The 13,314-nt window shown below is 39.6% G+C and overlaps 1 protein-coding gene across 2 annotated transcripts in view; it reads right to left on the bottom strand.

Moving 5' to 3' along the window:
• Nucleotides 1-656: 656 nt before the first annotated feature.
• The window catches only part of LOC120527676 (BEN domain-containing protein 4), a 91,079-nt gene continuing 78,421 nt past the window's right edge, over nucleotides 657-13,314 (bottom strand). For both annotated transcript variants that reach the window (XM_039751368.1, XM_039751367.1), the window contains 2 exons: nucleotides 7,695-7,935; nucleotides 657-2,338 (listed from right to left, as the gene is read on the bottom strand). In XM_039751368.1, the coding sequence (XP_039607302.1) occupies nucleotides 2,106-2,338; nucleotides 7,695-7,935 (474 nt within the window). In that variant the 3' untranslated portion in view covers nucleotides 657-2,105. The remainder of the gene's footprint in view (nucleotides 2,339-7,694; nucleotides 7,936-13,314) is intronic.

Raw genomic sequence — 13,314 nt, forward strand, 5'->3', positions numbered from 1 at the left:
TAAAAATGTAGACCAAATGTAGACCAAACAGCAAAACAAGTCCTTGTGGACCTCTACAGTACAATTGAAATAAAATACAAGCAAATGATTACAGTTTGAACACTGACTTAGTTTGAATGCGGCTGTTAGGTTAGCATGACTAAATTCTGCACAGGATCAACTTGTGTTTTGGTCATTGGTTATAACTTCACGAAACAACTTTTTATATACTGTACAGTGTACAATTGATAAAAAGTGTTTTTTGACAAGTTAATAAAATTATTAAAAGAAAGGATTTCAAAATTGAAAACTATTTTGACACAAGTCTTTGGAAAAACTGAAGAAAGTAGGGCCTTTAGTCACATTATTGTGAGATTTAGAGTAAAATAATGAAAGGAAGATCGTGACTGTCTGGATACACTCATTTTTGGTAATTCTAGTAGCTGGATATGAAAGCGGACTACTACACCTGGTGCTTGTGAGATGTTATGGCCTTTGTTTTGAGTATGTCAGCCAAAAGATGTGCACACGTTCTTCAGTAGGCCCTGTTTTGCACTGTTTTGAAAACAGGCCATTCAGGACAACAAAGCACACCAATCCTATCCACCTAATTTCTCCAAAAAAGTTCTACTCTCCACCACACTAGTTGGTAATTTATTCTATGTGTCTGTGATTTTCTTTGTGAAGAAAAACCTTCTAACATTTGTGTGTTTTCCCCTTGACAAGTTTCCAGCTGTATACAGTAAATGTATTCTTGTTGTTACTTCACCTTGATTATGCTGCCAAGAAAGGTTCCAAAATTCTAACATTGATGGACAGGAGGTGCTATCACTATTTCAAATTACCAGATTGATCTCATGATATATGATTTCCAGAAAATCACTTTGATGAGAACCACAAATAATTGTTTGGGAGGCAAACTTTGCTCGGAGATGAAGAACAGCCAGGCTTAAAGCTTTCGGACTTTGTACACCTCCATTTTGGCATGGGAAGAGTCGTGAAAGCATATAATAATGATCAAATTCGCAGAAGCCCTTAACAATCAAACTTAAAATAAAAATAATTTTGGAATAATTTGTGATGGTACTGATTTGCCACCTTATTTAGGCCATTTTATGCAGAAAGTTAAAAAAAAAAAAAGCATTTTTAACCCTTCATTTCCATTTCCTGGCCATGCTTATTTCAATACTAAGCCACAGTGATCTACAACCTTTCTTGGTAGCACAAAGGTCAAGATAGAAATCAGCACAGGGGTACGGCGGAGCACAAACCTCCCCACAGCCTCTCATAATCAGATAGTGCAGCCTAACCTACAAGTCTTTAAAAGCGGGGAGGAAACAGAAGTATCTGGAGAAGAAACTCTGAAGACTCAGGTAGAACAGGCACCCAGGATTCTGCAGCACCACTAATGAACGCACCACCCTTTTTCAAATTGTGGATGTTAAATTTGTTTAAATAAAGGTACATCTTATTTTCTTGCTGTTTTAGACCCACAATAATTCCCAGTCTAGAAGTCCCATTCACCTTCTATATGTGTTGTTCCATGATTGCACTGCCCCACCCGTTCGCTCATTCAACAATGCTGCTCAAATTCTTGTCACACCATGCAAATGCCCTGCCCAAAGAGGTGTCTCCTTTTCTGATCATCACTCCTGCCCATGACACGTGGTTCACCAAGCAGCCACTGCCTTAATTTCTACCTTGCTGAGTTGGTAAAAGATAAAATCCAGGTTTCTCCATTTTGGCAGAATGCTTTCAACTGAGAAAAGATTTAATTGACTTTTTTTCAGTAAACTATAAAACTTAAATTGACCCATCCAAAATAAACATGGCTGCCTAAAACTATCAATCTTCTTCTTCTTTGTTTGTTCTTAACAAAGGCAGTGTTGCCATCTCAACAGTCTCAACATCTCATTCGCCACAACCATAAATGTGAAATTACAGTTTCTCTGATTTAAAGTGATCATTGTCCAGTAGAGGACATGAGAGTGCTTGTAGAAAGCATGGAGTGACCAAATAACTTGAGACTCTATTACTGTGTGGTAAGTTAAAAATGCACCAGTGAGACGCCAAGTGCTGCAAATGCTCCTCTGTGGCCAACAGACTTGTAGGAGACGTTCTTCACTTCATTCCCCAGTTCCATCTTGAGATCCCTTGGCAAACATTTCATCTTGTGACAAATGGCTCTCGAAGCTCTCGAAGGTCACAATATTGTTTCCAGGAGTGCTGGTGCTGAGGAAGGACCCTACCGCCCGTCCCTGCCGAGCGTGGCCCACTGCATCGCTAAACACCTTGTTAATCTGCTCCTCGGAAGGCATCCACCAGTCTGGATTGGAGGCACAGTGCATTCTTATAAACTCTGTGGAGGAAATGACAACACTTATTATTCCAAGTTCTTTTAGGAGAAGAAGCACAGATCTAGAAAAGTGGGAGGAAAGCATTGAACATTCAATGATGTGATTTGGCAGAGGGTGAAGTCATCACAATGTGGACCCAACTAATGTGTCATCACTACCCAAGAGGTTAACAACTATTTGGAAGAGGCATTAACATAAAGATCAAGTAGGAAGTGGTTGTTCTGCAAGTATATTATGGTAAAACAACCATTAAAACACACAGCACAGGATAAAAATACATTCAATAAGCTACGCCTAACATCAAATGGGCTTTGAACTCCGGACATGTTTACAGATCCTAGCCTACAGGGTCCATCTCATAACATGACACTGGGATCAACCGTGTGTGGAGGTCAGTCAACTGCAGGGCAGAGCAACACTTGCTTACAGTCAGTTTTGACGTGTCGGTCATCTTACGTTACAAACCGATGTGAACAAAATGAGAAGCAGTCATACAGGTTTTTTATTTACTGAGTTTGTCAATGTTTCTACCATTCATGTCACACCATGCAAATGCCCTGCCCAAAGAGTTATCTTCTTTTCTAATCACTCCAGCCCATGACACGTGTAGGTGTAGGTGCCAGGGAGGAAGGACAGGCATCCTGGCCAGGATAAAGTAAGAACTCATACCTGGCCAGGGGGCCACAATAGATGGACTAAGCAAGCAAGTTCACCCAGCACTGTTCATTCTCCCACACGACAGGTGGCAGTGTTCCTCAAGGCTGGACCAGAATTGGACACCCACAGTTTGACATTTGAGTTGGAGTCCGGAAATGCAGCCAGTCAGGGTCTTTGGATTCCACCAGAGGGTGCTGCCAGGGGAGGACTGCCCTGGTTTCAGCTCGACCCAGAAATACTCTGGACAACCTGGGCATGAGACCGGAAGCAGTTCCCGGGTCAGCTTTAATAGAGAGCCCACTGCCATACTTAAACGAGTCAGAGTCAGGAATCGGTGGGCAACACTTTCTTAGAGGTGGGAGGAGATTTGTGATTTGATGCGTTTTGTTTGCTTTCTGATGAAGAAGGCGTTTTTGTTGAATAAAATCCTTCATTTGAACCTTGAAATTGTGTTGGCTATTGCTGTGTCAGTGGTTTGGAGCTCAGTGGAGCCCCCTTGTGGTTCCAATGGTTATCTGTACTATTTAGCGCATTTGATTATAGCACTGGTGGTGTGTTGCATGTTGCTTATCACATCCATGTTATAATTTTACCGTACTATGTAGATGTGACAATACTGACCCTATATGCCTATTCACACTTTATATAGTACACTTCTTGTGTGGTCTTAAACTTGCTATCAGATGTTTGACTTATTCACTCACTAAAGTATGTGAACAGCATGCTTGTATGAAATCCCAGCTACCCATAATGACTGTTGGGTGAAAGATCATTTTAAACAGTGACTGGCTTATTGTACAGAGCCTGATGCAATGTCAGAAAAATTCTAATGGAAATCATCCTTTCATTTATTATGACATGATCCAGGTTATCTGCAATTCTGTCCCTCTGGATCATTCTGCATACTAGTATCATTTTGAAATGCTGGCAGTGGAATTAATTATCAAAGCTGATTAATCCATTCCAGTGTCATGGAGGCTAAAGTATTAACTCTTATTAATAATCTGCCCGGGTAGACCTTGTGTTCGTGCAACACTCAATGGGGAAAAGGATGGCAACAGAAAATGTCAGGATATTTTGTGATTGTGATGGCATGAGGGCACAGTGATCGGTGCTGCCACCTCAGGTTCGTGTAGTGGCGACACATTAGTGGGCCCACATTGTGAGGACTTTCTCTTTAGGGTAATGTCATCAGTTCATTTTAGAGTTACTATGCCTAGTTGCGGTCTTCGTACAGTCCGCATGTGATGCCAGTGTCTGTTTGGGGGGGTTTCCTCCTACATCCCAAAGAAATGCACATGAAGTTAACTCGCAATTTAAAATGCTCCCCCAGCCCACAGCCCCAGTGTGCGTATGTGTTCCTTGTGAAGAGCCAGTCTCCCATTCAGGGTAATTTTTGTCATTTTTTTTATTTTCCTGATGCCCAAGCATAAACACTGTTTCAGCATTATAAACATAAAAAGTACCATATTTCAATAGTATAGTGCTAAACTATACAGATTATATAGAAACGATTGGCTGAAGCACCTGACATTGCCCAACTATATTTATATAATGGGATAGGTTAACAAAGCAGATATTAAAGTGTTTGTTAAATGTTGACCCTTTTGTCATTCGTGCCTGAAATGCTAGTGTCCCATTCGTTATCTACACATGTGTCTCTGTCAGGTTTTTTTGTTTTTGTGTGTGTGTATGATTGGATCCATAACTGTCAAGGCTCCTTGCTGGGTTGAAACAATGAGTTCTACTTCTTTGTATTTCCTGAATAAGTATGGGTTCACAAACCGATCCTTAATCTCACATTAATGAATTGGATGGCTGGCTGAATAACTGAATCCATGGAGCACTGAAAGTATAAAAAGCACCGCTGGTTCGCAGACATCGCTGCAGGCCTCCTTATTATTATAAGAGACAGCAACAGTGTCGGTATTCGATAAAGTTGTAAAGATGATTCAAAGTTTCTTTAATTTACCTCTGATTTAAAATTGCTACAAATTACTGATTCAAAATGCTGCATTGCCTCATCATAAGATGGACTTGAACAATTGTCTCTGTCAAGAAACAGCAAAAGTCACTAACGGCATCCACACTCATTCTCTGTTTATGTGAACAACTCGGCACGTACTAAAAAACTGCAGTTCATTTGGTTTCGTCTTGGCTTATCCCTGTCTTACTTAGTAAGCATATGCAGTGTTACACATGCGCCTCAGAGGAACTACCTTTCTGGCTCATCACAGGTATGCAATACCCCACTGGGGCGTTAGGGGGCGCTGACGCTAACAGTCTTGTGTTTCCTCCGCAGCAATGGGAAGACGTCCCTATTGGGAAATTAACCCACATGCTGAAGGGGTATAAAGGTCCGATGGTGTCTGTTTTGGACCCGAACCTGATAAAAATATGGAGTTCTCCGTAACTAACTGCTCTCTGGAGCTAAGAATTTGCAAAACGAGAAGGCAGCATTGCCGTGGTTTCTGTTTTGCACCCGTGAGCACTGATTTTTGTTAATGTTTCTGTTCAAGAATTAACAGGAGGGGACCCTGTTGACTCCTCCGTCGTTAATTCATCCATCCACAGCAGGTTTACAACAGCGTTCTCTTTTTCAAAAATTTTAGGTTTTGCCTTGATAAAAAATGTAATGTCCTCAGTTTATTTCTGAGTTACTCTTGCTTTTACACCTCACAATGCATGACCAGTACTCTGACTGCCTGAATCTCGTCCTGTTGACTTAACATCACAAAATAACAGATTGTGGTGAGCAAAACAGCTGAGTTTCCTTGTGCAAGACTGACATTACATTTCATTTTGCTTGCAATTTTACAACTGGAAAAACTCACAAAAAGGATGTTTTCGAGTTTTAAATGTTTTTGGTGGGGAGCAATGGAATAGACCTGTATATTTTTCAGAAAAAGGTCCAGATTACAATAAATGTAAAAACTTTCTTTTAGAGATTCAATATGACTAAACACAACCCAAACTGAAACAAAACAGTGTACTCTTTGAGAAAAGCTGGAATCCAGCAAGGCAATGAAATTGTTATCCAGATTTGGAGAGAAGAAAATGCTGTACCTCTGGTCTTAGATAAGATCCCACTTTGGCTGGCAAAAATATTTTCTAACACTCCTGCTGCCTGATGGGAATTCCTCGGTCACTGGTCTTGGCCTGCCCCCACTAATTACAGCCCCTCTCCTGATATGCCATATAGGAATTATTTTAAGTTGAACCAACTCAAATGTTCATGGAAGATTTCATGAAAATCGTTTCATCCATTCATGATTGGCAAACAAACAAGACATACAAGCAAATGATGATTTTATTTAAGTAGATTAATTAAATAAAATGGTTAATGATACCAAAGTTACCTTATGAAGTCATAAAATTGTAGTAAAAATGTAACTCAGTGTATGTATTAAATGCTGCACATTTAGTTCTCATGTGCAGAATGTTCTGAGCTTTTAATTCATTAAGATTAAATATTTTATTCAATAATAATAATACAAATAAGGCCAGGCATCCCTCCTTGACCAGTGTTCTGGTTTTGAACACCAGGCCCAGTCACTGCCCAAGTGGCATCTCCACATTTCCCTGTGTGGGTTTTTCTCTGGGTACTCCGGTTTTCTTCCTGCATCCCCAAAGAAATGCAGATTAGGCTAACTGGTGACTGTAAACTGGCCCCAGTGTTTATGCGAGGGGTTGCTTTGATAGGTCCTGACCAGGGCTGTTACCATGCCTTGCACCCAGCAACCCAGCAGCCCTGAATTGGATTCAACAGACTTGTCAATGAAATTTGCCAACAATATGTCACAGTACAACTAAGAGAGTCCAATGTCTGCTCAGCTCAATGAAAGTGAAGCTGGTAATGTGCAAAATACATTCAATAATTAAAACCTAAATGAGTTAGTGAACCTTTCTGTTGTCATTTTATTATTTTGTCACTTCTGTTTAATTACAATCCTCATGATTTATTTTCTTTATTAAGGTTGTAAATGATCCTTCAGTTTTGAGGATTGCTTTTTCAATGATAAGGGTGGTGCAGTGGTAGCGTTGCTGTCTTGCAGTTAGGGTCCTCTCTGTATGTTCTCCCTGTGGGTTTCCTTCAGGTGCTCTGGTTTCCTCCCACAGTCCAAAGACACACAGGTTAGGTGGACTGGCCAGCTTGTGTGGGTGGGGTGCATGCATGTGTTCATCCTGGCACCTTGATTGTTTCTGCCTTTCATCCTATGCTTGCTGAGATAGGCTTCAGTCCCCCACAACCATGCTCTGGATTAAGCGACTTTAGAAAATGGCTTTTCTGTGATATTGCACTTAGTAGGAGACCATTCTAAACTTTGAGGTGAAGTTAACTTTACAGTCTGTTTCCACCACAAACCAAATCCTTAAAAACTGCCACCGATATGAGGCCAAAATGTTGATCCATTGATAGATTAAATATGGCATATTTGTTTGCATGACCTAATGCATCGCACAGCTTAATTATGCAAGCATGTTTTATGTGACATGAAAAGGGAGAAGCTGACCAGAGTAATCAGGTGCGGCTTTTGAGAAAATGAGGATACAATTGAATAAAAAGCCCTGGATAGATGGACATCAACAGACACACTCATCAATTATTGGTTGTTTAGTAATATTCCTGCCAACACTGAAGCAACATTATAGCATTCAGAAAAAAGTAATAAGAAAAAAAAAAAAGGAAACTATGTGTACCTCTGAGACAGGTTACTTTAACTGGGTTGAGGGGACGCCTTTCTGGGCCCAAGTCACCCATGTGCACGGATCTCTTCCTCTTTCCCAATCCACAAGAATACTTGAGCTCATCTGTGGTGAACACAAACCGAATCAGATAGCGCAGAAGCCTCCTTCCATCTTTCTTGGACGAGTTTACAGCCTCATCCCACTGCTTGTTGGTGATGTAAACAGGATAGTTGCCCAGCAACTGCTTGCTTCCCTGGAAGTTCAAAGATAATAAGGGGAACATTCTCATATGTGGTAAAATATCACAAAACACAGCACAACACTGTCAAATATTAATGGAACTGCTGATAGAAAAGCAACACAAGTGAAATGTCATCTTAATATGCACTGACTTGACTCCGATCAGATTGCCTCACCACATCAGATCAAAGTGATTTGGGTTGTCTAAACTGTGGAACTGATTTTGGTACTGTAGGTCATCTTTATCATTTTCATTATACTTTCCCTGGTAAGGGTCACAGCAGCAACAAACATGGAGTCTAGTTTTGAAAGTCCTACTGTCTACCACATTACTTGGTACCTTACTCCCTGTGCCTGTGTGTCTCTGTGTAAAATACTCCAGATGAGGCCTCACCAGTGCATTATAAAGCTTGAGCATAACCTCCTTGGACTTGTACTCCACACATCTGGGTCCTATATAACATAAAACTCTGTTAGCCTTCTTAATGGCTTCTGAACACTGCCAGATGATAGCTTAGAGTCCACTACGACTCCTAAATCCTTCTCATAAGGTGTACTTTGGATTTTCAGACCTCCCGTTGTGTATTCAAACCTAACATGTTTGTTTCCTACATGTAATACTTTGCATTTACTGACATTAAATTTCATCTGCCATAAATCTGCCCAAGCCTGCATGCTGTCCAAATTCCTCTGTAATGATTCAACATCTTCAAGGTTACCTGTGAATCCACCTAACTTGGTATCAAACAGAGTATCCTATGTCCAGCTTCTTTTGGAGTAATCCTAGACACTCACACAACAGTTGAGAGATACAGAATAAACTTTCTGGGGTGTACTGGGGCTTCCCCAGGTCCTCTTCTAGTGGACTGCAACTTGTACACCTCCTGAGAGAAGCCACCAGGAGCATCCAAAGAAAATGCTCAAACTTCCTCCACTGGATGTTCTTGATTCAAGCACAGCATCTGGGATCTTAGTCTTGTAAGAAGAGGAAAGTATTTAAAATACCACCAGATACCAGTGGCTCCTGCCTTGAGCAGTAGTTAGTAAGGAGCCTTATCAAGGATTTAAGTGTGTCTCAATAAATGACTCTTAGGCTTTATCTACTATAGCACATGAGATGACTGCTTGTTAATAGAATAAATAGTATTTATATATAAAAGAATTCCAAAATATAAATCAGTCATACTATTTTTATGAGGAGGCACAAATTGTCTGCAGTAATTATTTACTTAACTTTTTCATATAATTTTTTTTTCTTAAAGAATTCAAACTTGTAGAACAAATTAACTCTGGGCTCCAAAGCCAAAAAGATGTGAAGTATTTCAGCTATCATATCAGGTATTTTTTATTATAGATTTAGATACAGCAATAAATGGAAGAACCCTTCTAAATGTTTTTGCAAGAGTTGCAGCTGCAGCAGAACATTCAAGCCGCCAGGACATCTGGCTGTCTACGGCTAACCTGAACAGCAGAACCTGAGACTAAACAACGCTGTAGCATCGAGAATAGTGAGCAGTCAATGGTTTTTTCCTGCTGATCAGGTTGTAAAAGCACCCCAAAAATTAGTCAGAAATCTTTTTGACATGATTAATCTAGGCATCCAACACAATACTTTCATGAAATGAATGCAGCACAAGAAGGATAGGCTCAGCTTTAGTAAATGGAGGCCATAACAGTGTTATAACATAACCCATGAACCACACAGCCTCTAAATGCTGTGACAAAGCCAGGGCAATGGAGAAAACCATGCTAGCCAGTCTGTCGTACAGATTGATGTACGTAGCAATGCACGTGATAGTATGTAAGACCTTAAAACAACTTAACTGCCTTGTTGCTGAGGAAAGAGTCCTGTGAAAGAAAGTGCTGATAATGAAAGTTATGGTGTGTTTGTTGCTTCCCTCATGCTTTTGTAAGTTAGGTTTCCTCTTACTGTACATGTTTATTTCTGGGAATTCCCCTTTATGCTTCTACTTGCAAAATGAATGAATCTGTGAATCGTTTTTATCATTTCATTTCTACCTGTGCTTTTCTATGACTATTAAGTACACAAGGTGATTTCCCAGATTAAAAGGCCACTGTCTATTAATTAAACTGGCTGCACATTTTGTTTGCTTCATTCTTAATAACTGACACGCAAAACATTATAGAAGTGTGAAAATGAAATTAAATGCTTAAATGCCTGTTTGATGGTGCCTTAACGATTAAGAAATTAGACTGCCCAAAGAAATGAAAGTATAGACATGAAGGAAGTAGCACCAGAAAAGATGTCTTCCCACAGATCTTGGGGTTAAAATTAGAGTGAGGTGCTGGGTTTTCAGAATGGTGGCTTGGAAGGTGGCTGCAGATGACAGGCAAAGTGTAAATTGGAATTGTGCGACATAAAAAGTAAGAATGAAGAATAATGGAAAAGAGATATGTGGAGATGTACAGAAGGTAAGATGCCTGAGTAATCTCATGACAGCTGCCATAGAGGCCAAGAGGAAGTGTTGAGAGACACCATTGGAAAGATGAACAAATCAAGTAAATTAGTCAGCAAATGCAAAATGTGAATACAACAGGGCAGAGTTTGGTCTGATGTGCCTTCTATTGGGGTTCATTCAATTTAGGGCTATACTTATTCTTCAACTTTAATTTTAGATTGTCTTAGTGCGGTCTGATTGTGTTGTTTAGTCTCTGTTTAACTTCCTACTTTGTGTAATTTAAAGTATGTTTATCATGTTAATTTATTTTGCAGTTATAATATTTCATTAGTATGCAGTTTGGGTTTTATGTATCGTCACCTATTTACCTATATTTACTGTACTTTGTGGTTGGCTCCTCAAGAGGCGGGGCCACCTCCATGAGGAACTGCCCTCAACCCTATAAAGGCTGCATAGACCCACAGGTTTCCAGGTCAAATGCACTTAATTTTGTGTATTTTTGGTGTTGTTGAGTTCTCTTGTGTTTTTCAGTTATTGTTATTATTGCATTCTTGGATTACTGTCCTCTGTTTTGTTTTTGAACTGTCTCTTTGCATTCTGTTTTGGGACTTTGTTTGCTATCAGATTCCCTTAGGGCATTTCCATTTTCCTTGTTTTGTTCTTTGAGCATCTTGGAGTTTCGGAACCTTTTGGAAATGAGCATTTTTATTTTAATAACACTCATTTATTGTATAGCCAGAGGTTTACGGTGCCCCTCTCCCTGTTGGGACTTGCATATTTGTGGTCAGTTTCCCATTTTGAGGGCCTGCTTCCTGCATAAAGTCAGTAGGTCCCCCATGGGAACTTACTGAGTCAAGTGTGCCTCCCCAGCCAGTGTGGAGGCCAATGAGAAGAACCCCCTTCAGCATAACATAAATGTCCCACTTTATCCTAAATGCAAAGTGACTGTTTTACAGAATGGAAGGCTGTCCTTTGGTGGCTGTTACCAACCTTTCCTACCTAAATAGAAAAAAAAACATTGCTAACATTAATGAACTACATATTTCTAGCAGTTAGGATTAAACCAAATGTATATATCCAGGAGAAGTGAGGGTGTTTGTTAAAGACAGAAAATGTCCCCGTGGAGTGAGTTATTTAATTATCAAGTACTGTTTTGGTCCTTGAGGGAAATATTTCTGATAACCATCTCCATACTTTGAAAATTGCTTTTTATAGATTAATTGAGACACTATTCATTTTCTTTTAAAGAGTCTATGTTTAAAGTTGTTTTTTTATTTTTGTAGTTTTTAATACATGTAAGCATACTTGATGAATTGGGTATCTCAATATTATAATATGTCAAATGATCAAAGTAAATAGTAAAACATGCAACTCTGCTCTTACTGAAAGACCCAAAGTGTCTGTATACATATATACAGGGTAGAGAACAGAAGTGACCTAAGAAAATCATTTTTAAATCTACTTGTGATAAATATTAGTAATCAGCCAAAAAAAACCTTTGGTGTCTTGCAATCCACAAAATTTGCACCATTGACAAAGAAAGAAATGTGTTAAGTCCACTGTCACGTACAAACAACTTTCACCCCAATATCCTTGTGCCCATCTCATTAACCCACTTTTTAGTATAAAACTGAACCTTTATCCACCCACTGACCCGCCTGTGTTTCAGGTTTACTGCCCAGTTGTCAGGGTCAAACAACACTACTACAGGTACAACAAGAGATAAAAGGAATAGGGGTGCATATGACATCATATATCAGCAAGCGACCTGCCACACCAAGGACAAACAAGAGGACAAACACTTGCACATAGAAACAGCCACATTGCTTGCTTTCCACCACAAAAAAAAAAAAAACCCGTAAAAGCTGAAGTGAGTTTTGTGATTTCAAAATCACGTGCAAAACTAATTTTGCCATCAATTTCACAAAAGTGTATGCAAAACAAAACTTGGCTGTTTTGTGCACCAGTACTTGTAACACATGAATTTAGAATAAACGTAAGTAAGCACTGTGTCATGTCCATGTGCTTCGGAGGCAGCTTAAGGGCTCGGATGATGGTAATTTCTTGCTGAACCAGCAGTTGTTGCTGTGTAGTAATGCCATCTCTCTTCCTCCCTCTGTAGAACAGAACACTGACAGCCATTCCATCAATGTTTGCCCTCCTGGACCTGCCCCTTCCTGATCGAAACCCATAAGACCAGACGTTCAGACATCGTTGAGTTAATTCTATATTCGACTCCCATCTAAAAAGTTGTCATTGTTATACAGTATTTGCAGAAAGATAATTTTCCTTTTCATTTATTTTCGTTACATTGGTTCACAGATGTGACCCAACTGTTTTTTTGTGTTTACTTCTTGTCTTACAATTAATATAGTATAAAAAAACACAAATGTATGGTGTTTGTCAAAAACTAAATGATATCTTATGAGATGGCCAGGAGAAAACGAGTGCAGTTCCCAAACATTTCCTCACGGCCCTCCAATCCATTCTGTGTATTTGTTGAATTCCTTTGAGAGAATGTCTGTTATAAGTGAATACACCAGTGATTGAGTGATCCAGGTGTACTAGCGGGGAATTTTAACAAAACTATGGGTGCACCAAATGGTACCAAAAAATACTGGGGTTCTTCGAGGAAAGGTTGGGTTTGGAAATGGCCAAGTTAGCGCCTTTTGACAGACAAAAAATCATAAGTTTACATAAACAAGGCAATAATCACTTACCAAGTACAAAACTGAAAGCAAAATAGAGCACCAAAATAGATGTGGTGTCATAAACAAATTTGAAAAATTGTGCAAGATAATAATTGAAACCACAGTCAAAAAACCTGACCTCTCAGCATGATAACAAACCCAAACACAACTGGCTGTCTCAGAACCCCAAAAACAAGAGAACCAAAGCCGTCTGGGATCACTTGGACAAGGAAAAGAACAAAAAGTGGATGGAAATATTTACTAGAAATAAACACTGAGCAG

This window comes from Polypterus senegalus, chromosome 4 (assembly GCF_016835505.1).
Source record: "Polypterus senegalus isolate Bchr_013 chromosome 4, ASM1683550v1, whole genome shotgun sequence".
NCBI lineage: Eukaryota > Metazoa > Chordata > Cladistia > Polypteriformes > Polypteridae > Polypterus > Polypterus senegalus.